At 44.4% G+C, this 23,690-nt stretch overlaps 7 protein-coding genes and 1 long non-coding RNA gene across 9 annotated transcripts; 4 read left to right on the top strand and 4 right to left on the bottom strand.

Moving 5' to 3' along the window:
- Positions 1 to 164: 164 nt before the first annotated feature.
- Positions 165 to 1,154, bottom strand: LOC113563922. The gene is made up of 3 exons (XR_003407695.1): positions 1,107 to 1,154; positions 291 to 397; positions 165 to 216 (listed from the first exon to the last, which is right to left on the bottom strand). It is a non-coding gene; the product is annotated as an uncharacterized LOC113563922 (long non-coding RNA).
- A 6,266-nt stretch (positions 1,155 to 7,420) lies between these two features.
- LOC6545196 lies at positions 7,421 to 9,966 on the bottom strand. 2 transcript variants are annotated; one of them, XM_001972006.2, is made up of 7 exons: positions 9,468 to 9,966; positions 8,620 to 8,743; positions 8,421 to 8,506; positions 8,189 to 8,347; positions 8,033 to 8,119; positions 7,694 to 7,925; positions 7,421 to 7,628 (listed from the first exon to the last, which is right to left on the bottom strand). In XM_001972006.2, the coding sequence occupies exons 1-7, from the start codon at positions 9,540 to 9,542 to the stop codon at positions 7,528 to 7,530; spliced, it is 864 nt and encodes a 287-aa protein (XP_001972042.1). In that variant the 5' UTR covers positions 9,543 to 9,966; the 3' UTR covers positions 7,421 to 7,527. The 2 variants fall into 2 exon arrangements, with proteins under 2 accessions (XP_001972042.1, XP_026832923.1); XM_026977122.1 differs by lacking the exons at positions 7,421 to 7,628; positions 9,468 to 9,966 and having other exon boundaries at positions 7,865 to 7,906; positions 8,620 to 8,777.
- A 2,042-nt stretch (positions 9,967 to 12,008) lies between these two features.
- LOC6545195 (carcinine transporter) lies at positions 12,009 to 14,420 on the top strand. The gene is made up of 4 exons (XM_026977493.1): positions 12,009 to 12,109; positions 12,165 to 12,979; positions 13,034 to 13,226; positions 13,295 to 14,420. The coding sequence occupies exons 1-4, from the start codon at positions 12,009 to 12,011 to the stop codon at positions 14,301 to 14,303; spliced, it is 2,118 nt and encodes a 705-aa protein (XP_026833294.1). The 3' UTR covers positions 14,304 to 14,420.
- Positions 14,421 to 14,635: 215 nt separating this feature from the next.
- LOC6545194 (glutaminyl-peptide cyclotransferase) lies at positions 14,636 to 15,858 on the top strand. The gene is made up of 4 exons (XM_001972004.3): positions 14,636 to 15,123; positions 15,178 to 15,288; positions 15,345 to 15,555; positions 15,611 to 15,858. The coding sequence occupies exons 1-4, from the start codon at positions 14,653 to 14,655 to the stop codon at positions 15,814 to 15,816; spliced, it is 999 nt and encodes a 332-aa protein (XP_001972040.3). The 5' UTR covers positions 14,636 to 14,652; the 3' UTR covers positions 15,817 to 15,858.
- A 275-nt stretch (positions 15,859 to 16,133) lies between these two features.
- On the top strand, positions 16,134 to 17,844 carry LOC6545193 (glutaminyl-peptide cyclotransferase). The gene is made up of 6 exons (XM_001972003.3): positions 16,134 to 16,282; positions 16,391 to 16,486; positions 16,545 to 16,850; positions 17,089 to 17,244; positions 17,304 to 17,511; positions 17,565 to 17,844. The coding sequence occupies exons 1-6, from the start codon at positions 16,196 to 16,198 to the stop codon at positions 17,744 to 17,746; spliced, it is 1,035 nt and encodes a 344-aa protein (XP_001972039.1). The 5' UTR covers positions 16,134 to 16,195; the 3' UTR covers positions 17,747 to 17,844.
- LOC6544408 (ribosome biogenesis regulatory protein homolog) lies at positions 17,728 to 19,145 on the bottom strand. Its single transcript, XM_001972002.3, has 4 exons — positions 18,919 to 19,145; positions 18,607 to 18,859; positions 18,055 to 18,548; positions 17,728 to 17,991 (listed from the first exon to the last, which is right to left on the bottom strand). Exons 1-4 carry the CDS (start codon positions 19,065 to 19,067, stop codon positions 17,838 to 17,840), a joined length of 1,050 nt encoding a protein of 349 aa, XP_001972038.1. The 5' UTR covers positions 19,068 to 19,145; the 3' UTR covers positions 17,728 to 17,837.
- Positions 19,146 to 19,292: 147 nt separating this feature from the next.
- On the bottom strand, positions 19,293 to 21,040 carry LOC6544407 (solute carrier family 22 member 7). The gene is made up of 3 exons (XM_001972001.3): positions 20,394 to 21,040; positions 20,133 to 20,325; positions 19,293 to 20,079 (listed from the first exon to the last, which is right to left on the bottom strand). The coding sequence occupies exons 1-3, from the start codon at positions 21,034 to 21,036 to the stop codon at positions 19,293 to 19,295; spliced, it is 1,623 nt and encodes a 540-aa protein (XP_001972037.1). The 5' UTR covers positions 21,037 to 21,040.
- Positions 21,041 to 21,268: 228 nt separating this feature from the next.
- Positions 21,269 to 23,005, top strand: LOC6544406 (DNA polymerase epsilon subunit 2). The gene is made up of 2 exons (XM_026976975.1): positions 21,269 to 22,026; positions 22,085 to 23,005. The coding sequence occupies exons 1-2, from the start codon at positions 21,321 to 21,323 to the stop codon at positions 22,954 to 22,956; spliced, it is 1,578 nt and encodes a 525-aa protein (XP_026832776.1). The 5' UTR covers positions 21,269 to 21,320; the 3' UTR covers positions 22,957 to 23,005.
- The last annotated feature ends 685 nt before the right edge of the window (positions 23,006 to 23,690 follow it).

The raw sequence follows: 23,690 nt of genomic DNA, 5'->3' as shown, positions 1-23,690 counted from the left end.
ATTTTCTTTATGTTTCTCCGCTTCCTTTCTCTGTAATTATGGAATAAAACTTTGATGGGTATTTGCGTCCTGCTGATTACGTTCTTATCAAAGGTCATTCATGTTGACAATTCATAGTTGTGGCTAACATCAAAAATAATTGCTTAAGAGCAAAGCTTTTTCGAAAAGAAATTCATGCGTTCATCTGCCGTCATAAACCACTTTTTTGCTGCCTGTCTGAAATAAATGGGAATAATAAATGATTCTTTAATTCAATATGGGCTCAATTTAATAAGCAAACGAAAACTTACCAAGTTTTGCCAAAAGAAAGTTGAACAAATAGTTTCGGCAACTTTCTGTGTTTCTTGAAGTCAGAAAGTTTTGGTAGTTCTTGGAACTTTTTCCCTTGTAAATATTCCTGGCAGTGGTTTAAGTATTTAATTGATTTAATATTTTAACAAATGTTAACTTTCGTTTCCGCAAAATTTGGTTGACAAGTGAAGGCAAATAGCTGTCAAGCAACTGTACAAAGCCTTATTTTTACTTCAGCAGCTGTGTTGTGTTCCATATGAAAGCGGATTATGTTGAACATCCCAGTTGCTTATGTGGGCAACGCGAAGTTCAATTTAAATTGCACTGCCAACCATTTAAGCATTTTTGAAACTTGTATCCCTTTGGGGCAAAATTTTGATGTGGTTCTGTTGCCGGGCAACTCCGGTGCCAAGGCATCGGCCATTAGGCACCGTTTATGACTCGCAGATAGGCATTTTCTTCCTGGACTGTCACATTGATGGGAATCTCTTATGGGAGAGTGCTTGTTTTTGAAGTCCTGCGATAAGGATACCCTTTTTCGGGAGTGTTTTTATTAGCCCGAAAATGCTTAAGGGCCTTCGTGTGGGCGTGAGCCCATATTTAGCGAAATTTCATTTGCCATTCGAGATAAACCCATTGATAATGTTGTTGATGTATTCAACTTGTACCTTGTGGCTGCAGCTCTTAGGCGGATGAAATTCCAAAAAGCGCTTACGTTTTGGGAAATAATAAAAAAGGTTGAGGCTTTTGCTTTCACTTAAAGCCTTTCCACTTTCCACTTTTCACTTGAGCGAGAAACATCAGTGTTTACTTACACATATCGACGTTGTGGTGACACCTTTTATCCCAGCCCAACTGCTACTTTGTTGCTTATTTTTTGGTTCGGTTCCTTTACTGCTGTCAAAGCAGATTTTCTTTGATTTGACAGGGGGTCGGGACAAGTGGGCCAGGCCAACTTAGGCAACTCCCGACAACTGATGGCCAGCACACGCTTTGCGCACAACAATGGCGATGTTCAATCATACGGATAGTCCACAGTGCGTATGCGTGTTATTGTGTTGACATTTTCGGCGTGGCCTTGCATTTGCCCATGTTGTTGAAGTCCCTGATTGCAATTGTTTTGTTTGGCTAACTCTGGCTTACTTATTGCGTATACGCCATGTTTAGCCTGTGCAATTGCCTTGTGCATCGGTGTTCGTTAATGTTTGTCAAGCTAAAACATCTGCGCTTGGGGGCTGATAAATGTATAAACATTCCGCCAGAGATTGGAGTGGCAATGGCTGAAAAGCAATGCCATCGGAATATGCAAATGGCCAAGGATAGAGAAATGGAGAGGGCTTAGCTGGTTGTGCGGCACGTGCGTAATTATTAAGCCAGTTCAAATGAAAACTTATCTGAATGTATCGATTGCAAAATACCAATTTAAGTGTTGCTTATGATTGAAGGGTTGCTGCCAATTAGACGCACGTGTAACTGGCTCGTTGCAGAAAATATATTTCTAATGATGAACTGAAATAGAATTCTTTGATTGTCGACGCGTGTTGACTTATCGGAATCCTTAGAACAACACCTGCGGCAATGTGCCACTCAAGCGGTTCCACGCGGCGTATACGTTATTTGACTGTGGATTAAAAAACACAGTTGGTAGAAAGTGAACAATATTTCACCATCCATTCTTCAGTGTAACTCCGAGGTCCGGAAACAGCGCTTCTTTCAGGAGGGACACTGATTGAACAAATGTTTACATTGAAAGTTAATTAATTAATTTAAAGCTTGTGGCAGCGACTGATAGAAAGTTGTCGGGAATTGCCAATTAATATGCTAATCGAATACCGCACGGGCTTTAATTAGGCATAAAAGGCATTTTGACGGCCTGCCGACCGCGAACCTTCATTTTGGCAAAAAGTGCGTGGCCTTCAATTTAGGTTGCCCAACCTAATGTCAGCCAATGTATGGATAACCCCAAGAGGAGGCGAATAAATCTTGTTTGCCAATGCCATTCTGAACCATCTGAGTGGGATGTGCTGAGTAATACGATGCGGAAGAGGCCCATTCGTTGGACACCATTGATTGATGGCCAAGTTGCTTGCAGAGGAAAAAGCTATTTATAATTTGTTTATTATTTATCATGCATGCTAATGCCGATATATGTATATATATAGAGCCGTTTATTGGTCCTGCTTGTTTGCCTATGAAATTTGATTGAAACTAATGGAGGCCGATGCCGAATGATATCGGCAAACGCCACCCAAAGGACACGTAAAAGCCATTCAAATAGGAGAAATAGCTCAAATTCGCTGGGAAGCAGATAATATGCATAAGGGTTCATAACCAGTTTAAAGACCTTAAAGCGTATTGCAAAGCCTAAACTAAATAAGCTTATTTCCGATGCTCACGCGCCGTGGAAATTCCATTTGAGTGCATATCAATTGTCAACCCTGCTTAAGCTCAAGCACTTTGTGTCGATTTATCATTTATAGAAATATTCCATTCCTTCAAGCAAAGACATTTCTCCGTTTTCCACTTTAGAGGGGGTCAACTTCAGTGGGCCAAGAATGTCAAGTGGCACTCGCGTTGTCAGTCAAAAGTTTTGACAGCCAAATTCATGGGCAAATACCAGAGTCGACAAAGTAAACATGCGGAATAGCTGAAATTCAGTATTGACGCTATTCTAATGAAAGAACAACAAGCCGCAGTGGTTGGCCCAGTTAAAGTTTACTTTTGGCAAGCAAGATATTAATATTATTAACTGTGCAATTAGCTTATTTGGAAATAGTTTAATATTAATAGCCTTCTGCTCGGTTGCAAAAACTTTAAGAGCCCATCCATTAGCATAATTGTTTTTGTGGGCTTTTCTCGAAATGCTGCGTTATTCGGATTTTTTGGTTCTTACTCTATTAGTACTAATTGAATTAAATGCGGAGAATGCCTTGATAATTGAGCTGAATTCTAAAGCTCGCGTTTTACTATCGCGAAAGTGTTGCCATTTTGCGTAGATTTTCACATTTATTGCTGAAATATTAATCTCTTTATACCCGACTTCCCTTTGGGGATTTATTTACCCGCGAATCGTTGTCATGGAAACTATTTGGCTGCGGTCTATCTCACCTACAAATGCTGGGCACATTGGTACTTTAGGTTAAGAAATTGCAATTTACAAAATAAAATTGAAATTTACAAATGTATTGTCTTAAATTATATAGTTACACACTCCAAGAAGTGTGGAAAGGGTATCCAAGCTGTTGAACGCTTTTTTACGGCCTTTGTTTATATTGTGCAGAACGCGCATGTATTTTCAATTAAAAATTCTCGTAAAATGTAACAGGATAACGAAGTGGTTAAAGGACCGGTAAATAAATTGAATTTTGTACGTTCTTAAAGAGCACAACTTAAGTTTAAGTGCTGCGTTCAGGAAAAGCGAATCGTTTACAAAAGCATTCTTTTTGTGTTCTTCTGAATAAGTCCTCAAGTCTTTTGTGTGCTAATATTGTGCCTTCCGAAAAGGTCAGGTTTTGTTTTGTGCTTTGAAGTACTCGGTTTTGCTTCGAAGTACACCAAAATAAGGAGCGCAATTAAAAATGGCCTAATGCGCTTGGCAAGCGGAGCTTTTCCTTGTACATATGCTACAGCTGCCTAATTTCCACCGAATATCCAGCATGTACTTTAACACGGAGGTGTCACCTACTATAAGCCCACATATTTTTCTTGGAGTCACGAGATTGATGTGTGGCTCTTGTTCCACATAATTTACTGGCACGATTTATTGGTGACAAACGGCTTCCCGCTAATGCGAATCGCCTTGCCGGCTTATAGCCTAATTATTTTGGCTTCAATATGTTGAAATCCCCTCAAAGGCGAAGACGACTGTTTGCGACAACTGCCAAGAGGCTTTCAGTAGTCGACGTTCCGAAAGCTGTGTATAGTTTACACTTGGCGGAATTTCCTCACACTCCTAATTAGATCTCATTTGTGGGCCCCAAATGACCACTAAGCGCTTGTACTTATGGCTTTTCTCGAGGGAATTAGGTTCGAGGACAAATATGACTTCCTGGGCACAATAAGTTGTATGTTTCAATGAAAGTTCCTGTAGAGTAGGCGTAAGGAAATTCGTTTTGAAATGTTTTCATCATTTAATATTCATTAAGATGCTTACATCTTTTATGTCATCTCCTTGGAGCGTGAACTAACTTCATTGGAATGCTAATTTTCTAATTGAATACATGTAGCCGTGTATCCATGACTGGATATGAAAAGCTTAAAGAGCGCACACGTACATAAATCTACATAAATTTCCTGGCAACTGACGTTCATATCGACCCTTTCCCCGGCCACGCTGCGTATACGCAATAAAGCGAGTGACAAACTGTCTGCCATTCTCGTCAAGCGTCAAGTTGCCCCAAAAATTCTTGTTTACTTTCTGCCTTTTAAAATTCAACAGCACATACATATATAGGAGCCTTACCCAGTTGTCATATGCTATAAATCAAGTGAAGTCCAGAAAGTCTGCGGAAGGCAGCAAAGTCCCTCGGTCTCAAGTTGCCTGAAATCTGTCAATATTCTGAAAGTGAGGGGGAGCTTAAGACTTAACTGTCTTAAAATTTAACATTTAATTTAATCCAAGAAGCTCAATCTCCTGAGTTCGACACACACAAGTTTCAGCGGGGCATTGTGTGGGGCAAGTTGGGTCGCTGCGTGCTCAGAAAAGTTGGACACCCATTGTTGCACTTCCTGTTTCCTGCGCAAGTTCTCAGCGTTTCCAGTCGCATCAAACATGCATGTAATTCGCATACGCGAATTTCCCAACAAGTTCAATGGCCAAGTTCCACCAGTGCACGCCAGTCACTCCAAGTGTCCCAAGTTGTGGGCGCTGGGCGAGACAGGAAATTCATTTGATTTTACTGATGCTGATGCTTTTATTGAATTTTCACTTAAGCAGTCAGGACTCTTGGCAAATATAGCCACTGCCCGCCGCACTCAAGCGCTAATGGAAAACTCATTATCCTGGCATCGCGAGTCAGGGAAAGCAGTCATCTTAGCAATTAGATAGAAAGCGGGTGCGTTTCAGCCTGGTGGAAGCAAGCTTATTGGCAATTGTGTGTGTGCTTCTAGCCATAATCCCGAGATCTGGCATTGTGGTGTGTATAGTACAAGTATTTATCCCTTGAGTGCCACACAATGGCAACTTTAAAGGACCAACTGCGCATTGCTGATTATGTTGAGAGTAATTCCGGGGATCTGCAACGCGAGTGCTGCATTTGTATCCCATTAAAAATGCCAGTGATTTTAAGAACGGAATAATCCACATGACTTATTTCACTTTGTGTGCATAAAAATGAACGTGCCCACATTCACATCCCTTCATCCTTCGAATATTTCATGCCACGTAGAAAACCCCAAAAAAGAGTAATTACAACTGCGCTCCATGGTTTCGGAATTCATTTCATCCAAGGCGAAAAGAGGCTGTCAAGCTGAAGAATTGCAATTACAAATATTTGCTTTATGGCTGCCGGATTTACCTATCTTTCTGCTTTGTATTTGTCTAAGAACTTAACGCAACTACAACACTAAATGGAAAGCAATGGAAAAGCATTTAAACTCTTAATCAATTATGTTTGCAGAGGAATTTCCTCGGAAATTCGATATTTATCTAACAGACTTTGCACTGCATTCCGGCACTTAGGAATCCATTAGGCTCTTGTTTTTCCCGACTCTGTAGCTTTTGACCAGTGTCCAATGGACATTTTCGACTTGTGGGTTTTCAGGAAGCATGCCACGAAATGTGTGGAATCCCGCTGCCCGTGGCATTGTCAATATTGGGCGACTTTTCACAAAACTAATAACAGTTGGGCTGACTCTCAGAGTGGGAGATTCCACAGCGTCCAGGACAATGTGTATACAGAATAAAAGCGCTGGATGATACTCAAAAGAAACTGAAAAAAAAACATACAGTCTGTCTTAAAAATCTTTGAAATCATACAAAATGTTCGCCATTTAGTAAGGTGTGCTTTTAAGGACTACGAATTGTTACGAATTGAAGTGCCTCAGTTTCTGTCAGTGCTATGGTGGCACTGGCACATTACATCCCGGAAGTTGGACAACAGTTTGCGGATTGCGTGGCTGCTCCAACAGGGACTCTTTGTCATCGGCAGCTGGTGGAGGGCAAGCCCAGCTCAGACCCTAAACCATTCATCCGCTTCAAGGCAGCACACCGGGGTCATGTGGCCATGCATCTCCACCTGGGGGTTTAATTAACAGGGCCAATTTAGCCCGGTGATTTAGTGCCATTTAATGACGCTTCTGCTGTGCTCTGATGACGTCGGTAGTCCTTCATTGGACTCGTGCTAGCCATTGTAATGGAGTGCAGTGGAAACAGTCTTTTATTTGCCAGTCAAGTGAGTTTAATAAGAGCCTAACAGCTTAATTTAAATAATACTCGCATCAGGCGGCAATTAAAAGCAGTTAACCCGCCCGCAATCTCGTAACCTCCATGGGTGGGTCAGCATTTTTGAAAAGCTAATTACGTTTTAAAAGTCCATTTTACCCTTGTGCCCTTGTTGTTTTAGGGCCATTTTGACCTGCGGCTGTCTGACCGGGCGAAGCTGAAGCATTTGAATAATTATTTTAAGGCGTCTGGGTCACTTCCTCCAGTGGCTGAGCAGTTTGACTTGGCAAAGCACTTGAGCTCGAACGGAGCAAACATCCTGTTGCCATTGTCAGGCGAATTGAATTTACTCAAGGGGTACAGACAAGCCTAACTAACTTATACTATTCTGGGAAAAATATAAAAAATATAAAAATAGAAATAAGCTTTGAGCATCATGCAATCTGTTTGCAGAAAAAGTTGCCTACTTATTGGCATTTTACGCGTAATAGAGGAAATACCCATTTGTAGATATAATCAGCAAGCCTTTGTGCTAGAGAGTATTCCGAATATCGACCATACTTCAACTTATTTAAGTTCAAAAACGAAAGGAAGGAAAGGGCGTGAGATTCACCAAATCGTGAAGGCCATTTGCTACATCCTTGAATCCTGTTTGCAACCCACCAATTAGATGCAGTAGCTTCGTTTCCATGGAGCAGGCGTGTCTACGAAAGCATTCCTTCTTGTCAAATTCTGCAATATGCCAGTTGAAAATCTCATTTTCCTTTATTCACCCCTTTCGGATCAATTAATATGTAAAAACATCTTATATCTCTGCAGGAATGTGTATTCGAGAACAAACGCGTAGCATTGGCTTAGTGATGAGCTGCATCACTGCAATGAGCTGGGCTGGAAGCCAGAGTAAAAATGGGTATGCGGCCGAGTTCCTCTTCAGTTGGCTGCTCCGCAAGGTGGTCTAGATGGATATGAGCCACGTCGTGTTAATTAAAAACTACATGGCCAGGATGCCCATGTTCGTACCTGTTCGGGACTGCTGCTCCTCCTCCTCGGTGATGGTGGAGAAATTGGTTAGTCGCTGCGAAGTTATTAACGGACTGGCAGCTCCGAGCACACGGCGCCGCTTCCCATTGCCTCTTCCGGTCTCCAGCTGCTGCATCGCATTATCATGCTGCTGTTGCTGTTGCTGCTGCGCTTGCTGCAGTTGCTGCTGCGCTTTGGTTAGCTTCTCCGCTGCTGTGAAGACCACAATAGGCTTGGGTTTGACGAATGAGGCGGATACGGTGTTCAGGTGGGAGGGGAGAGGAGGGAGGGCAAGTAAGCATACTTGGGAGTGGCACAACACATTCACCGAATACCTACCGAAGCCGCCGAGTCCGCCAGTCGCATCTCCGCCCGCTGGGAGCGGAACGTCTGGTACTGCGAGATGACGCACAGCAGACAGTAGAGCTGGCGGTGGGAAAGGGATATTACGGGCTGGTAAGCCATCATGTGGTTACACTTGCGCTTTGAACTCACATTGAGGCACAGTAGGAAGAAGTCCATGGTGAAGATGAAACCCACAATCGGATCGAACTTGACGCGGCGGGAGAGGGCCAAGTGGACCAGGTGGCAGACCTCGATGAGCAGATCGCCCAGCATGAAACTAATCCAGGGTATCAGCAAATGTCTCTTGTTCTGTAATTTCATCCGGAATTGAGGTTGTGCCGGCAATTGAAGTCTTGAAGTGGATGAAAAGTAGCACACTCACCTGCTGGAGGCCCCATATGAGCACAACCGACGATAGCACCATCAGTATGGAGCAGAAGAGCAACAAAACGTTGAATATCACAGTCACTGCAAGAGGGATAAATCACACGTAATTGAGTCGCTCGCATGGAACAAGTGGCTGTGTCGGATGGAGTATCCTTCCGTGCAAGGGTATCCTTCGGTATGCTCGGTATGCTCACCTACAGTCACATCACCCTTCTCCAGCAAACTTTCACCCAGCGGCTGAGCACGGTTTCCCAGCAGAAAGTCCTGCTCCTCGATTAGGTAGAACAAAAACATCAGCGTCGAGAAGCCAAAGTAAACCTGTACGGAAAAAATGTGAAAAATACTAGGAACATCCGGGCGTAAAAGTAAATTGCGGCACACGCTTCTTGTTTACACGGAAAAAGACCCAAAAGTGTCTCCTTCTCCGGTCCCCAAGAAAATTCCTCCAAGTACAAAGTGAAGCCAGTAATTGCTGAAGAAGTACGCGCAGCTCAACGCGATAATATACATATATGCTTGGATATGTATTTCACACAGTTAAGCTGTTAATCATTCTAATTTGACAGCAATCAATATAGAAAAAGTAATCTAACGAGCACGGAAATCAATTAGGAAAAGTAATCTAACGAGCACAGATATGTTTGTAATGAGAAATGAAATTTATGGGTGGCATGTACTGAAGTTTAATGCCTATGAAAAACTCAACTTGTTGCTGGGCTTTTTACACTTAACTATTGTCCTTACAGAAATAAATATTCTTCTGCGGTACATTGGATATAGCTTGGGGCGCCCAAGTGCAGGGGTTATTGCCACTTGTTGGAATCACTTGTAAAAGTTCCTTTCAATACCACATATACTGTCCACCTATGTGGACAACTAGATATTAAAGGTAAGTTTTGGTTGCTTTTGCTTAAAATGTTTGGAGCACTCTTGGAGCACAACTTGGCTGCAAAAGTTCAAGGGAATTTTTCATATATTTATTCATGCTCCAGGCCACAACATCTTATCTCCAGAAATTATTCATATATGAGGAGCAACTCACCAATGTGTAGATGGCGCAGGCAAAGCTGCCACTCCGCACATCCTTCCAAAAGCAACAAGACTCCAGGATGGCCATCTTTCAGTAGCTCACGCCTCGCGGATGAGCATTCCAAGCACGCTGGCACAAGAAAGATTTTTTGTTTTTTTTCTTTTAAGGAACGGCAGCCGCCACTTTCACTTGACTTTCTTCACTTTCACCCGCTGGGATTGGGATGCCACTTTATTTCGTTTCCCGCCAAACGGCTAATTTGCTTGCTTCAGTTGTTTGTCTTTAGACAAGTTTTTATTTGGCACTCGGCAGATAAATATCTAGAACTTCTTGTGGCTGCTTGCGGGACAGCGGCACTGGCACATAATTTCATACACAAGACGCGCAGATTTATGACACTGATTTATGTGGCATGACCGAACATAACATAGTTAAGCGGACCGCAGTGTGGGATGCCAGGATGAAAGGACGCGAACATCCGAGTGGAACCGCCGCCATTGAATGTCGCATCGGGACTGGCTTGGTAGTCCTTATGCGATGGAACCACATTGCTTTCAATTTCGAACCCACTTCGCACACGCGTTTTATGAATGAAAGTTCGAAAGTGGGCGTGGGGCATGGGATTGTACGTGCAACGCATGCGCCATCTGTAGGCAAGCAACAGCAACAGGTGGTATTAGCAATCCTTGCACTCTGGTCCTGGCTGCCGACCAAATTTTCATGCAATTAACCACAAACTGTGCTGGCTTAGCCAATACCGCAAATAAATGCCTTGGATTAGTTCTCTATTGGATTTGCGGAGCCTTTAATTAACGTGGAAAACGCTCTGCTGGCGGTCTTTTTGATGAGCAAACTGACTGAGAGGAAGTGATGGCGTCGAGGAGTCCGGTTGAGTTCAATGACTATGCCCATTTCGTGCTCCAGTTGCTGCCACCAAAACGGAAATGAAAGGAAAAGTAGCTTAGGCACTGAAATGGAAAAGCATCAAGTCATCCGTGGAAAAGAATGGCAAGAATTCAAGAAGTCACAGCTGATTATGTAGTTTTAGCAGGAATTAATGTTCCCGCGATGATACAGAAAATGCTGTGATTTAGCCATATATACAATGCACTCAATTTGTATATATAAATATATTTTTTTAAAATATTTATTTTTATGAGCGAATTATTTTAAACATGAAGCCCAGATTTATAAGTCATCCGTGGATGACATTGTGAAGTGGAATACCTCTAAATGTTTCTGGAATTCTGCATTTAAATTTAGAAATTCATTTTTTTGTAATTTTTTGTATGTTTTGATGTTATAGAAATTCAAAAAAATGAAGAAATGTCCCAAGGTTGAAGTTCTACATTCCATAACTCAACTAATCTTAATCGGAATTTGAAGTGGCATACCTCTAAATGTTTGTGGAGCAATTCTCTAAAAACCTGCATTAAAATTTAGAAATTCATTTTTTTAAACTTTTTTGTGATTTTTTTGATGTTATGATGTAGAAACTCCAAAAAATTAAAAATGTCCCAAAGCTGAAGTTCTAAAGTCCATAACTCAACTTTTCTTAATCGGAATTTGAAGTGGCATACCTCTAAATGTTTCTGGAGCAATTCTCTAAAGATCTGCATTCAAATTTAGAAATTAAATTTTTTTTATATTTTTTGTCATTTTTCTGATGTTATGATGTTGTAGAAATTCAAAAATGTCCAAAGACTGAAGTTCTAAAGTCCATAACTCAACTTATCTTAATCGGATTTTGAAGTGGCATACCTCTAAATGTTTCTGGAGCAATTCTCTAAAGATCTGCATTTAAATTTAGATATTAAATTTTTTTTATATTTTTTGTCATTTTTCTGATGTTATGATGTTGTACAAATTCAAAAATGTCCAAAGACTGAAGTTCTAAAGTCCATAACTCAACTTATCTTAATCGGATTTTGAAGTGGCATACCTCTAAATGTTTCTGGAGCAATTCTCTAAAGATCTGCATTCAAATTTAGAAATTAAATTTTTTTTATATTTTTTGTGATTTTTTTGATGTTATGATGTAGAAACTCCAAAAAATTAAAAATGTCCCAAAGCTGAAGTTCTAAAGTCCATAACTCAACTTTTCTTAATCGGAATTTGAAGTGGCATACCTCTAAATGTTTGTGGAGCAATTCTCTAAAAACCTGCATTAAAATTTAGAAATTCATTTTTTTTAACTTTTTTGTCATTTTTTGATGTTTTGATGTAGTAGAAACTCAAAAAAATTAAAAATGTCCCAAAGCTGAAGTTCTAAAGTCCATAACTCAACTTATCTTAATCGGAATTTTAAGTGGCATACCTCTAAATGTTCTCACTCCCACACTTTTAAATCATTTTTAAGTTTTTTTCATTTAAGTACTTCTACCCCGTTTTCTACCGATATTCCAGAAAATGTTAGGATTTCGGGTATCTGATAGTCGGGGAACTCGACTATAACATTTTGTGTTGTTTTAAATATTTATTTTAATGAGCAATTTATTTTAAACATGAAGCCCAGATTTATAAGTCATTTTTCCATTTTCCCTGTGCTTCAATATGGCAAATGATGAAAATAAAAATGCATCGATTGAAGATGATGACATGCCCAAAAAGAGGGAACGAAGGGATCAGGGGCAACAGTCAGAGCTCAAGAAGATGTAGGTAGCGATTCTATAACTAGGTATAAGCTAAATTAGTGTATAATCTAAGCAGAACGTATAACATTGAGCCGGATAAAGTGGACATTGGAGTTCAGGCGGATTCGGTGGAGAAGGTCAAGGTGACATACATAGAGCCAGATGACGAGGAGTCTTCCCATGGTTTCTTTTGCGGAAAGAAGAGATCGGAAACGTCATTACCACGACGATCGTGGGAGACGGATGACTATATTGATTTCGATGATCTGCTGCCCTTGATTGGCCAGTTTGGTCGATTCCAGGTTATGCTGTTCCTGTTCATGATACCCTTCTGCTTCATCACCGCCTTTGTGTATCTGGGCCAGATATTCATGTGCCTGACCCCACAGAAGTACTACTGTTTTGTGCCGGAACTTTCACAAACGCCGACGGAGCTGCGCAAGCAGTTGTCCATCCCAAAGGAGAAGGATGGATCCTACAGTCGCTGCCGGATGTACGACACCAATTACACGAAAATCCACTTTGCCGAGAATCAGAGTGCTTATATCAACACTTCGCTGTCCACGATTCCCTGTCGAAAAGGATATGTTTTCGAGCAGGATGGCAGATCCTTCGAATCGGCCACCATGGAGTTTGGCTGGGTGTGCGAAGACGACATATACGCCACCTACACCCAGGTCATCTTCTTCTTGGGCTCGATTTTGGGTGGACTTGGTTATGGCCACTTTGCGGATCACTGTGGACGGGTGGCGGCGTTGGTCAGTAGCTGCTTCCTCGCTCTGGTTGGCAGCCTGGCCACCTCGATGTCCTCGAACTTCTTCAGCTTTGCAGTTTCGAGATTTTTAGTTGGTGCCTCCTACGATACCTGCTTCACGATGGTATACATTTTGGGTAAAAAAAGGCACATACTTATAATCAATCTTATAATAACTCTGTCGTTTTAAGTGCTCGAGTATGTGGGCCCCAAGTACCGCACCCTGGTGGCCAATCTATCGTTGGCCCTGTTCTACTCCCCCTTCACGATGATGATGCCGTGGATAGCGCTATCGGCCGGAAATTGGAGGAGATTTTCCTCATTTACATCGCTACCCATTGTGATTGCCATGTTTTCCTTTTGTCTGCTGCCCGAATCTGCGCGGTGGGTATCCAAATTGTGACAACTATAAGCCGAGATCTCCATCTATCCAGGCATTTTCTCGATCACAGCTGGCTGGTATCGGTGGGTGCGATCGACAAGGCCATGGAGATATTGAAAAAAGTGATTGAGGTGAACAAGAAGAATGTTTCCAAGGAAGTACTCGATCTTTTCGAGGCGAGCTGCACGTTGTTCTACAAGGAGGAGCTCGATGGTCGCGATTTTACAGTGTTTTCCATATTTAAGGGAAAGCGAATGGCCCGTTATATGATCCTGATGATTCTCATCTGGATGTCCATTTCCCTAATATACGATGGACATGTGCGTGCGGCCAGTGTCCTGGATAGTGATAATATCTTTGTGTTCTTTACCATCGCTTGTGCCACGGAGTTGCCGGGTAATATCCTGGTGATCCTTACTCTGGATCGCTGCGGACGTCGATGGTGCTCCTTTTTCTACACATCGTTAAGTGGTGTTTTTAGCCTGGTAGGGGCCAGTCTTCAGAAGAGGGAATATATGAGGATATCAGCGCTAACTGGGAGATTCTTTGCCAACACCTGCTATAATATAGGACTGCAGTGGGCCGCTGAGATACTGCCCACTGTGGTGAGGGCCCAAGGAGTGGCTTTTATCCACACGATGGGCTTCGTGGCGATGTTGATGTCGCCACCAGTGGTCTATCTTTCCAAAAAGTCCCTGTCCAGCACGCTGATCATATTGGGAGTCCTGGGTATCTTTGGTGGACTGCTGGCCCTGTTTCTACCAGAAACCCTGAACCACGAACTCCCGGAAACTCTCAGTGATGGCGCTGCATTCGGTAAGAATCAAAGGATATGGCATATGCCCTGCTGTGGCCCAGGATCAAGGAAATCCCATCCGAGGCACAACTGGCACCAGGGCTCCAGCCTAAGGACCTTATCGAAGGACGAGTTCCGCTCCACGAAAATGTATCGCAAGACGAAATATCACCAAGACTCCAACCCGAGTCCATCATCTAGTGATTACAGGAGCACCGATGAAAGGGAAATCCGTACCTATAGATATGGAAACGAGTCTAAGTGGCCAGAAGCTAAGAGCTGAGGTTATCTCTAAGTTAATTTTTTGTAATTATACTTTTCATTTTAATAATTTTAAGATTAAATGAAATCAAGAATCCAATCAACCCAGCACCAGCAATAAAGTTCATTGCCAAAGTTTCAATAATGTATACACTTCTTGCTTAAATAATTTAACAGATTTTCCCCATTCTGGGAAAACAAAACTTTTCCTCGTTCTGGGAACGGTTGTTTTGCCAAACTCTGCTAATTAGTTAACCGCTTGCTAACTTTCATGACGAATGCTTTAGTTATGGGGAAATTCTGTGACGTTTTCTTATGCCAGAATCTAACTCATTCGCTATTGCCAGTCGCAACCGGAAGATTTTCTCGAAATGCTCGGAAGGATTGTGTTGTTCCTTACTATAACATATGTGGCGTTTAATGCAATGTTTTTGCGCTGGGCCGCTGAAAGGCAACCGTTTAAATTCGATGACGATGAGCAGCACTTCAATGCAACGTTGGCGAAACTACTAAAGCCTCGATATGTGGGCAGCCAAGGACATGCCGAGGTTCGCGATTTCATCGAGAAGGAGCTGAAGCGTTTGGAATTCACCACTTTACAGAATGACTTCCAAGAGGGAGTCAATTTGACCAATTTGGTGGGCTTTTGGAATATGGGTGCACGATTTTTTCTGATGCTAACCTGTCACTACGACAGCAAAAGGCCAGAGAATGGTACCACCGACGAGTTCCTTTCGGCCACAGAAAACGCTGTTTCCTGTGCCATTATTCTAAACGTGGCAAAAACATTAAAGCAATTTTTAATCGACAAGTGGTCTGAAAAAAATTCCTTTGGACTGGCTGTGAGTAGTCATAAGCTCGTTGAAACTTTGTAATTATAGAATAGGTTTTTGAAGTTTATCTTCTTCGACGGGCACAATCCCCTAAGCGCAGATCCCTATGACGAAAATCAGCTAATGGGCGCAAGACACTTTATAGATGATGAATTTATACCCTTGGAAAGCATGGTAGGCATATAAAGTGCTATAAACTATACGTGTGGTATACATTAATCTTTTACTAGGCTCTTGCAGTAACTCTTAGCTATATTGGAGCGCCAAATCAAAGCTTTCTGAGCTACTATGAAGTTACCAACGATTTGCACAACATGATCGCTGACATCGAACTGAATCTCCGGAAATCCGGACAACTCGACGACTGTCATGTGCTATTCGAAAAGAAAAAGCACTACGACAACGATCTGCTTGACGATCATATTTTGTTCGACGAACTCGGTAACATCATAACTTATTTTGCACAACTTTATAAAGAGTATTTGTACGTCCACAGATGTGCCAGTCCTCCATGTGGGTCCAAAGGAATTTCCACATGTTCTTTATACGGCTGCGGACAATGTCGAAAATTTACAGTATCCTACCATTCGCAATATGATCAAAATTATACGCAGTTTTGTGCATAATTTCTTTCAAATGTGGCATTCCTTCATAAAGTTGAGAGAGATTTCTGAAATCGATTATGATTTTTACGATGACTAAATTAAATACGTTTCGCTGTTTCATAAAATACATATAATAGAACAAGAACATCTAAATGTTTAAGCATATAAAATAACTTTCAAATACGAATTTTGGTTTGGTATGACACATTAAATGCGTGAGCATCAATTAGTCGGCACACTTTTCCCCAACGACCGCGGCTTTAAAGCTTTCTGAAGCGCAACATCAACATGATCGACTCTTAGGAAACTCTCTTCAACGCAGGTTCAAAGCTTTCGAATGAGTTTGCACGCCAAAGAGGCAGCGGAAAACGAAAACAAAAGCCATCAGCATCGAAACCCAAACACAATCTACGGTAAAGATCGATTTTTCTGGCGCCGATCGCGCTTAGTGCTTCGCCGAGCTCCAAAGCGTGTAGATGGCGATCGGTACCGTAGTTTTTGCCGCCGCTGGCCTGCTGCTGCTCCTCCTCCCGCCCTCGCAGCAACAAGCGGCAACGGGAAACGTAAGTCCCCAATCACCAAAACACTCAGCAGCATTGTGACACACTTGGGAATTCGGCGACAGTTCAGATATCCAGAAAGAGTCATCTATTTGTCTGACCGACTTCCAGATTGCAGCCCAGTGGCGCGACGATGAGGTCCATTTCAACCGCACCCTGGACTCCATCTTGGTGCCACGCGTCGTTGGCAGTCGGGGACATCAACAGGTGGGTGATAAAGCTGAAAGTGTATTTATTGGCGTTTTAAAATCAACATTGCGCACAGGTGCGCGAGTACCTGGTACAATCGCTGAGCGGCCTTGGCTTCCAAACGGAAGTGGATGAGTTCAAGCAGAGAGTTCCAGTTTTCGGAGAGCTCACGTTCGCCAACGTTGTGGGCACGATTAATCCCCATGCTCAGAACTTCCTCGCTCTGGCCTGCCACTACGACAGCAAGTACTTCCCCAACGATCCGGGATTCGTGGGCGCCACTGACTCCGCCGTGCCCTGTGCCATTCTGCTGAACACCGCCAAGACCTTGAGCACGTATCTGCAGAAAGAGTTTCGCAATCGCAGCGATGTGGGACTTATGGTAAGTTACTTAGCGGCCATTATCACAGACCTTGATGGCTAAACAAATTTTCCACCAACTCCAGCTATAAAAAAAAACTGAGCGAAAACAGGTTGTATATTTGCTATTCAAATCTCCATCTGAAACTAGCCATGCATTAGTACTACATTGAAAAAGGCGTTACACCGTTCTACCAATATCACGCCAAGGCTAAGATGTCTCATTTAGTTATTAAAATTCAAACCTTCTCGTCCGCCAGCTCATATTCTTCGATGGCGAGGAGGCTTTTAAGGAGTGGACCGATGCGGACTCCGTGTATGGCGCAAAGCATCTGGCTGCGAGGTTGGCCAGCAAACGCAGTGGTTCTCAGACTAGCAGTCCAGCTCAACTAGCTCCACGCAATATAGATCGCATTGTAAGTTAATGACCTTTGCGTGAATTATCAGCTTGCTAAAATTGCGAAATCAATAACAGGAAGTGCTGGTGCTGCTGGACCTCATTGGGGCGCGAAATCCCACGTTCTCCAGTTTTTACGAGAACACCGACGGACTGCACTCCAGTCTTGTGCAGATTGAGAAATCTCTGCGCACTGCCGGCCAGCTGGAGGGCAATAACAATATGTTTTTAAGTCGTGTCAGCGGTGGTCTAGTGGATGATGATCACCGACCGTTCTTAAATGAGAGTAAGTTGGATATCCTTAGAAAGAAGCCATTAATAAAGTCGTTATACTTCCAGATGTTCCTGTGCTACATTTGGTGGCCACTCCTTTCCCAGACGTCTGGCACACACCGCGGGACAATGCCGCCAATCTGCACTGGCCTTCCATACGCAATTTCAACCGTGTTTTCCGTAATTTCGTCTATCAATACCTTAAGCGGCACACGTCACCAGTGGATTTGCGTTTTTACCGAACATAGTTTATGTTTTGTCTTATGGCTAAGATTTATTAAGCATAAGTGTAAAGTGTTTTCCGTTAATTAAAGTGTCCTAAGGCATGTGTAATTCCTCCTAGCGACGTTTGCGTCCGGCTTGCGTCTTCTTGCCAGGAGCCCTTTGACCACGATTGCCCTTTGACTTCTTGCCCACCGCCTTGCGACTGCCCTTGCCCTTGGGCTTCTTGCCGCCCTTCTTGCCTGGTTCATTTTCCGCCTCAGCTTCACGTCTGTTGGGGAAAATAAAGGTTTAAGTTTTATACTGTTCAGCAAACGGCTGGGTCTGAACTTACGCCAAACGATTGTCGCGCTTCTCCATCGATACCGCCTTGCTCACGTCCAGTTTGGGCTTCTTGTTCAGCACGCTCTTGATGAGATCCAGGTTGGCCTCCTTCTCGGGCGTTTGTGTGATATGCGACTGCTTGCGCTTGCCGCCAGGAATCAGCTCTTTGATGCCCAGACCACGTGCCTCCTTCTCCTTGGGCAGTTTGTTTTGGAATTTGCCGACTGAGGCTGTGGAGGATTTGGCCACAGTGACGGCTGTTAACAGCTGGCTGGAGGAGGCAGCCTCGGGTCCCAAGTAACCACTGCGCGGCATATCGATCTTCTTGGCCCGCACAATATTCTTCATCCGCTGGATCTCATTTTTGGCCACCTTCTCGTTACGCAGGTCGATCTTCTTCTGGAACATGTCCGTATTGGGATCGGCGTTCTGTGGCACCTCCAGCACCCAATCCTTGGCCTTCTCGGCCTCGGCACGCTTGAAACCGTATGTGGGCACCCATTTCTAGAGAGATTTATGCGTTTAGATTGTGACTTGTGAGTATTAAAGAGCTAAAACTTGCATCCATGGTCTCATCGTAGGTCTTCTTGTCCTTCTTCTTCTTGGTGATGCCCTTCTCCTTGGCGAACTTCTCCCATTTGGTGAGCGGACGAGGACCGGGCGGTTTCCGGAGGCGGGGCAGTACCGTCGTGGGTTCCGGCAGCTTGGCCACAATGCTCTCGTCCACCCGCTCGGTGGGCAGCTCCCAAATGGCATTCACAAGAAGTTGCGTGTTCTCCCGCGTCAGTGCGGTCAGGTACTCCTCTTTGTTGGCTCTATAAACATATTCATATATATAAAAGGGAAATGGTTCTCGCTAAAATCAGCCGCTTACCTCAATTCCCGGTCATCGAAATCGTTGGGATCTGTGATCAGCAGGCTGCCAACGTCGAGTCGACATTCTAAATGCTTTTCTACTGTGATCGGCTTGTATTTGTCCAATTCTTTTTGGTGTTTGGCCAAAACTTCCTTAACAACATCCATTTTGTGGGAACGAGCGTATAAACAGCAAAATTCAATTCCACGTGCTGGCCACTGTGACCATACCCCACATTATCGAAAATGCCTAAAAATATCAATTAAATACCAAATACGAAACTAGCGGCGAAGACTCGAACCATGGCGGAAAACTTGGCTATACACTTATCGGTCTATCGGCGCTAATTCAAATACTATTTAATATTTCTGTTCGTATAATAAAAACCTTTTTTATAGTTCCGCATTTATTTTACGATCCTTGCAACGTAACGTCCAGCGCTTCTCCGCCTCATCCAATGTTTGTGGCATCGTAGCTCCCTTGGTCTCTGGCAGAACTAAGATTATTGAGGCGCCTATGCACGAAACCAGTGTGACTATGAACATGGGTAAGGGACGATAATAGCGGTGGGTGCTGAGCACAAGTGGCGATATCAGGGCACCCATCTGGCCCATAATGTTTATGATAGCCAGTCCCTGGCCGCGCAGCACGGTCGGCAGTATCTCAGAGGCCCACTGTTGACCCACGTTGTAGGCCATGGTGGCGAAAAATCTGGCTAAAATGGCTGCTGTTGTTACAGCCCATTGTCCTCTTAGTAGGCCAACGCAAAGACTGGATGTTGCGCACAGCAGCATAACGACGGACATCATGGGCTTGCGACCAATTCGATCTAGCAGAAACATTGGGACAATTCCGGCAGGAATTTCAACGAGCGAGCAAAGGGAAAAGGTTATGAAAACATCGGTGTCCAGGATTTGGACGACCCGCACATGGGCATCGTACGCCAAGGCCACAATCATCCAACTAACGATCAAAATCGTTAGGACGACGAACCTGCGAAATGTCTTAAAAAGATCCAGACTGGTGTACTGCTTTCCCGCCTGCTCGTTGGCAAATTTGAGTTCAAAGCATTCCTGCATCTCCGACCAAACCTCTTCGGAAACGGTTTTTCCATTGGCCTTGGCCGCATCTCTTAGGACTTTTATACCCCTGTCCACCTTACCCACCGACAAGAGCCAACTGCAATGTGAAATGAAGTGCGGATAGCTTCAGAAAAACGAGTCATAGCTTACCTTGGTGACTCTGGAGCCAGCAAGCTCGTCAATATCATTAATACCACTGGCAGGGCAACGACCATGGCATAGTGCCTCCAATTACTGAAGGCATAGGCCAGCCAGGGAAGCAGGCAGGCGCCCAAGGTGAAGGAGACTGCGAGGGATAAGTTCCCCACCAGGGTGCGATACTTCATGCCAACGTTCTCCAAAGCTATTAAAAAGGAAGTGATGATATGATGATATAATGATCTGATGATCTATGCACTATGCCGCACTCACTAAGAATATAAATGGGAAGGAAGCAGTAGTTCATTGCCAGTCCAGCCACAAATCGACTGGCAGCAAAGCAGGGAAAGTCCTTGCAGACCGCACTGACGCAGCCGCCGATCAGGGAGCAGGAGTTGGCCAGGAAGAGGGCCACCAGGCGACCGGAGTGATCGGTGATGTATCCAAAGAGGAGACAACCCACAATGCAGCCGACAAAGAAGACGACGACACTGTATGTCCCGAAATCCCTTTTATCGCACACCCAATTGTACTCAGTGGCGATGGACTCGTAGGGCACCTCCTTGCGATCATAGATCCAGCCATTGCTGCAGGGTACCTTGCTCCTTGTCTGGTTCGCATCGCTGGTCTTATTAGAGTTGTAGGGCATATTGTACATGAAACAATTCTCGAAACTGCCATCATGCTTTTTGGGGATGCCCCGATTCTTTTGCTCATTTTCCGGCAATCCGTCCAGTTCTCTTACTCTGCACCAGTGATTCCTTGGCAGCAGTATCATGAATATCTGACCAAAGTAGGTGAAAGCGAACAGAAAGGCGGCGGGCATCATCCAAAATAGCAGTCCCTTCTGAAAGGGTCCGAAGTCTCCAATGAGCAGCAGGAAGTTATCATACTTTTCACAATCTCTGGGGGGCATTTCCACATTTAACTTAATAATTGTGTACAAAACAAAAGCCAACTTCTTTGAATGTCCTACTTGTAGCCTTAAGATCTTGTATATGTTTTATTTTGAAGAAACCATTCTAAGCTCCAGGATCCTTTTTGAAATCCACGCCTTTCCCGCCAGCTATCGATTACTTTCCAGGCTTCGTTTCAGTTCGGTATTTAATCTGTCATGCATGCTGGTCCCACAAATATGCGCCGATATCGATAATTGACTAGTTACATCTCTAGTTTGCGCGCGAAACACTTTTAATAACAATGGATGTGGATTTACTGCCTCTGAGAAAGCGAATAACAAACACGTTCAAGCTATGTGGATTCCTGATCCGCTCGGAGAACAGTTCCTACCTGGCGGAGCAGCTGCTGCCCTTCGACGCGGCGGAACGGGACAAGTGGCTGACGGTGATCACCGAGAATCTCCAGAGCCAAAAGCTTTTGACGCCTCATGTGGAGCGGGCCGCCCTGGAGAAGGCCATCAATGAACTAAACCGTGTGGGATTGGATGAAGGGGAGACGGTCTTTGCCCTGATCGATGCCTTTACGGTGCCCCGTTTCCGGTATAACCAGCGGGTCAAGAAATTCGAACTGGACACACAGCCGCGCCAGTTGCTGACCGCTCCTCGCATGAAATCGGACTACATGCAGCAACGATATGCCATGTTACTACAGAAAACTCTGCGACACGACCTCTTTGCACCCGCCGTCATCCAGGATGGCGTTGGAGCCGAGGCCCAGGCTAAGAAATTTAAGCTGCAGTTCGCCGAGAATCTGCTGGCCACCTCGGCGATGAAGGAGGCCGTTGTTTTGGGACTGCTAACCCAACTGAAGGAGGGCAAATTCTATGTCGAGGATCCCACGGGATGCGTCCAGTTAGATCTTACTGGAGCCCGTTTCCATGCCGGCTTCTTCTGCGAGGGCTGCTTTGTTCTAGCGGAGGGCAACTATAACAACGGTGTGCTCAAGGGTAAGTACCCTAAAGTAGTTAATACCTACATCTCACGAATGTTTTATGTTTTACGCAGTCGACGGCCTGGGCTTCCCACCCGCGGAACCGGCAAACAGCAGTCGAGCGTTTTTCGGCACCGCCAACACCTGGGGCGGTGAGTCTGCTAAGCTGCTGAAGTACTCAGCCGGACTACAGGAACTGGAGCGTACCAATACAGAAACAACCATTGTTTTCCTTTCCGATGTTCGGCTGGATCTGCCAGTTGTCATGGACAAGCTGCGTCAGTTGTTCGTGGGCTACGATTCCTGCCCGCCGCAGGCTATAGTGCTCATGGGTCCCTTCACGACCAGCACAAGGAATCATCATGAGCTAAGGCATCACCTGGATGCTTTGGGTGGCTTGGCAGCTGGCTGCGAGCAACTGAGGAAACAAACGGATCTGATTCTCGTTCCCTCTTCGGAAGATCCCACGGCGCCAAATATTCTGCCCCGTGCTCCCATTCCCGAATGCCTGGCAGCCGGTCTGCTGAAGGCCTGGCCACGCACCCAGCTGGCCACGAATCCCTGTCGTCTGCAGTACTGCACTCAGCAGATCGTTGTCTGCCGTCTGGATTTAATGGCCAAGTTTTGCCGAAACACCTTGCATTTTCCCGAAGACACGTCACAGATCGAGCAGCATTTTGCCAGAACGATTGTGTGCCAGGGTCATTTGGTGCCCATACATCCGATTGCCATGCCAGTGCACTGGGACTACGATCCTGCTCTGTGGTTGTATCCACTGCCGGATCTTATTGTCATGGGTGATTCGTGTCAGAGCTTTAGCAGCAGTCAACATGGGTGCACTGTTCTCAATACCGGCTCCTTTGTCAAGTCCAAGTTCGCCTTCAAAGTGTATATACCAGCGACGCGAACGATTGAGGACTCGGAGATACCGGACGATTTGGAGTAGATATGATATAGTTAACCTTAACGTAAGTTTGAATAATTATTTAATTGGATATCTTGATTACTCTTTTGATGTCGGGCAACTTGGGCAATACCATTCATATTACGAACAAAACTTTATACGATTTCAAGCCTACCGAATATTTGGGAAAAATCCCAGCCATTTAACGATTTGAATGTAAGCTTGTTTCGGTAGCTTCCTCCGACTTCACATGTTGCTTGGCGCGCCAGCTCGCCAATTTTTCGGCACCCAGTGCGTGTGGCTGTTCCCTCGTGATAAGCGGCCCAGCCTCATCATCACCGTCGTCAGTCATCATATGCGCACAGCATGTGTTCCGCAATCGTCTCCTGGCTGTGCGGCTGACGCGCCTCGCAATCTGCTTTTTACGGCGACCGGGGGTTGTCTATTACTTTTCATGACTTAAAGCCGATTTGGAAAAATATTGTTACTCTGTCCGATGCCGGCCACTTTGGGTCGTGGAAATTCAATTTCCCAGGCTGGCGCGCAACTCCTCGGCAGCTGAAACGGCAATTTTGATAATGCGTTTGACCTGAGGACATCGATGGCCCCCATTTGCTGTCACATGACCAGTTGCCGAATCGTTTTTTAAGACATCATTAGCCGGGTCAGATGTGGAAGTGGGTAGGTTTTTTTTTTCGAACGGCTCGAAGCGTTTTGCTCTCCTATTGATTTATGATTTATGAGTGCAACTTGGCTAGTTGTATGCCGCACGTCCC

Source organism: Drosophila erecta, unplaced genomic scaffold (genome assembly GCF_003286155.1).
Source record: "Drosophila erecta strain 14021-0224.00,06,07 unplaced genomic scaffold, DereRS2 tig00000021-arrow-pilon, whole genome shotgun sequence".
NCBI classification, from domain to species: domain Eukaryota; kingdom Metazoa; phylum Arthropoda; class Insecta; order Diptera; family Drosophilidae; genus Drosophila; species Drosophila erecta.
Note: the sequence above shows the minus strand (reverse complement) of the source record. Positions and strands in the feature narration are given on the sequence as shown.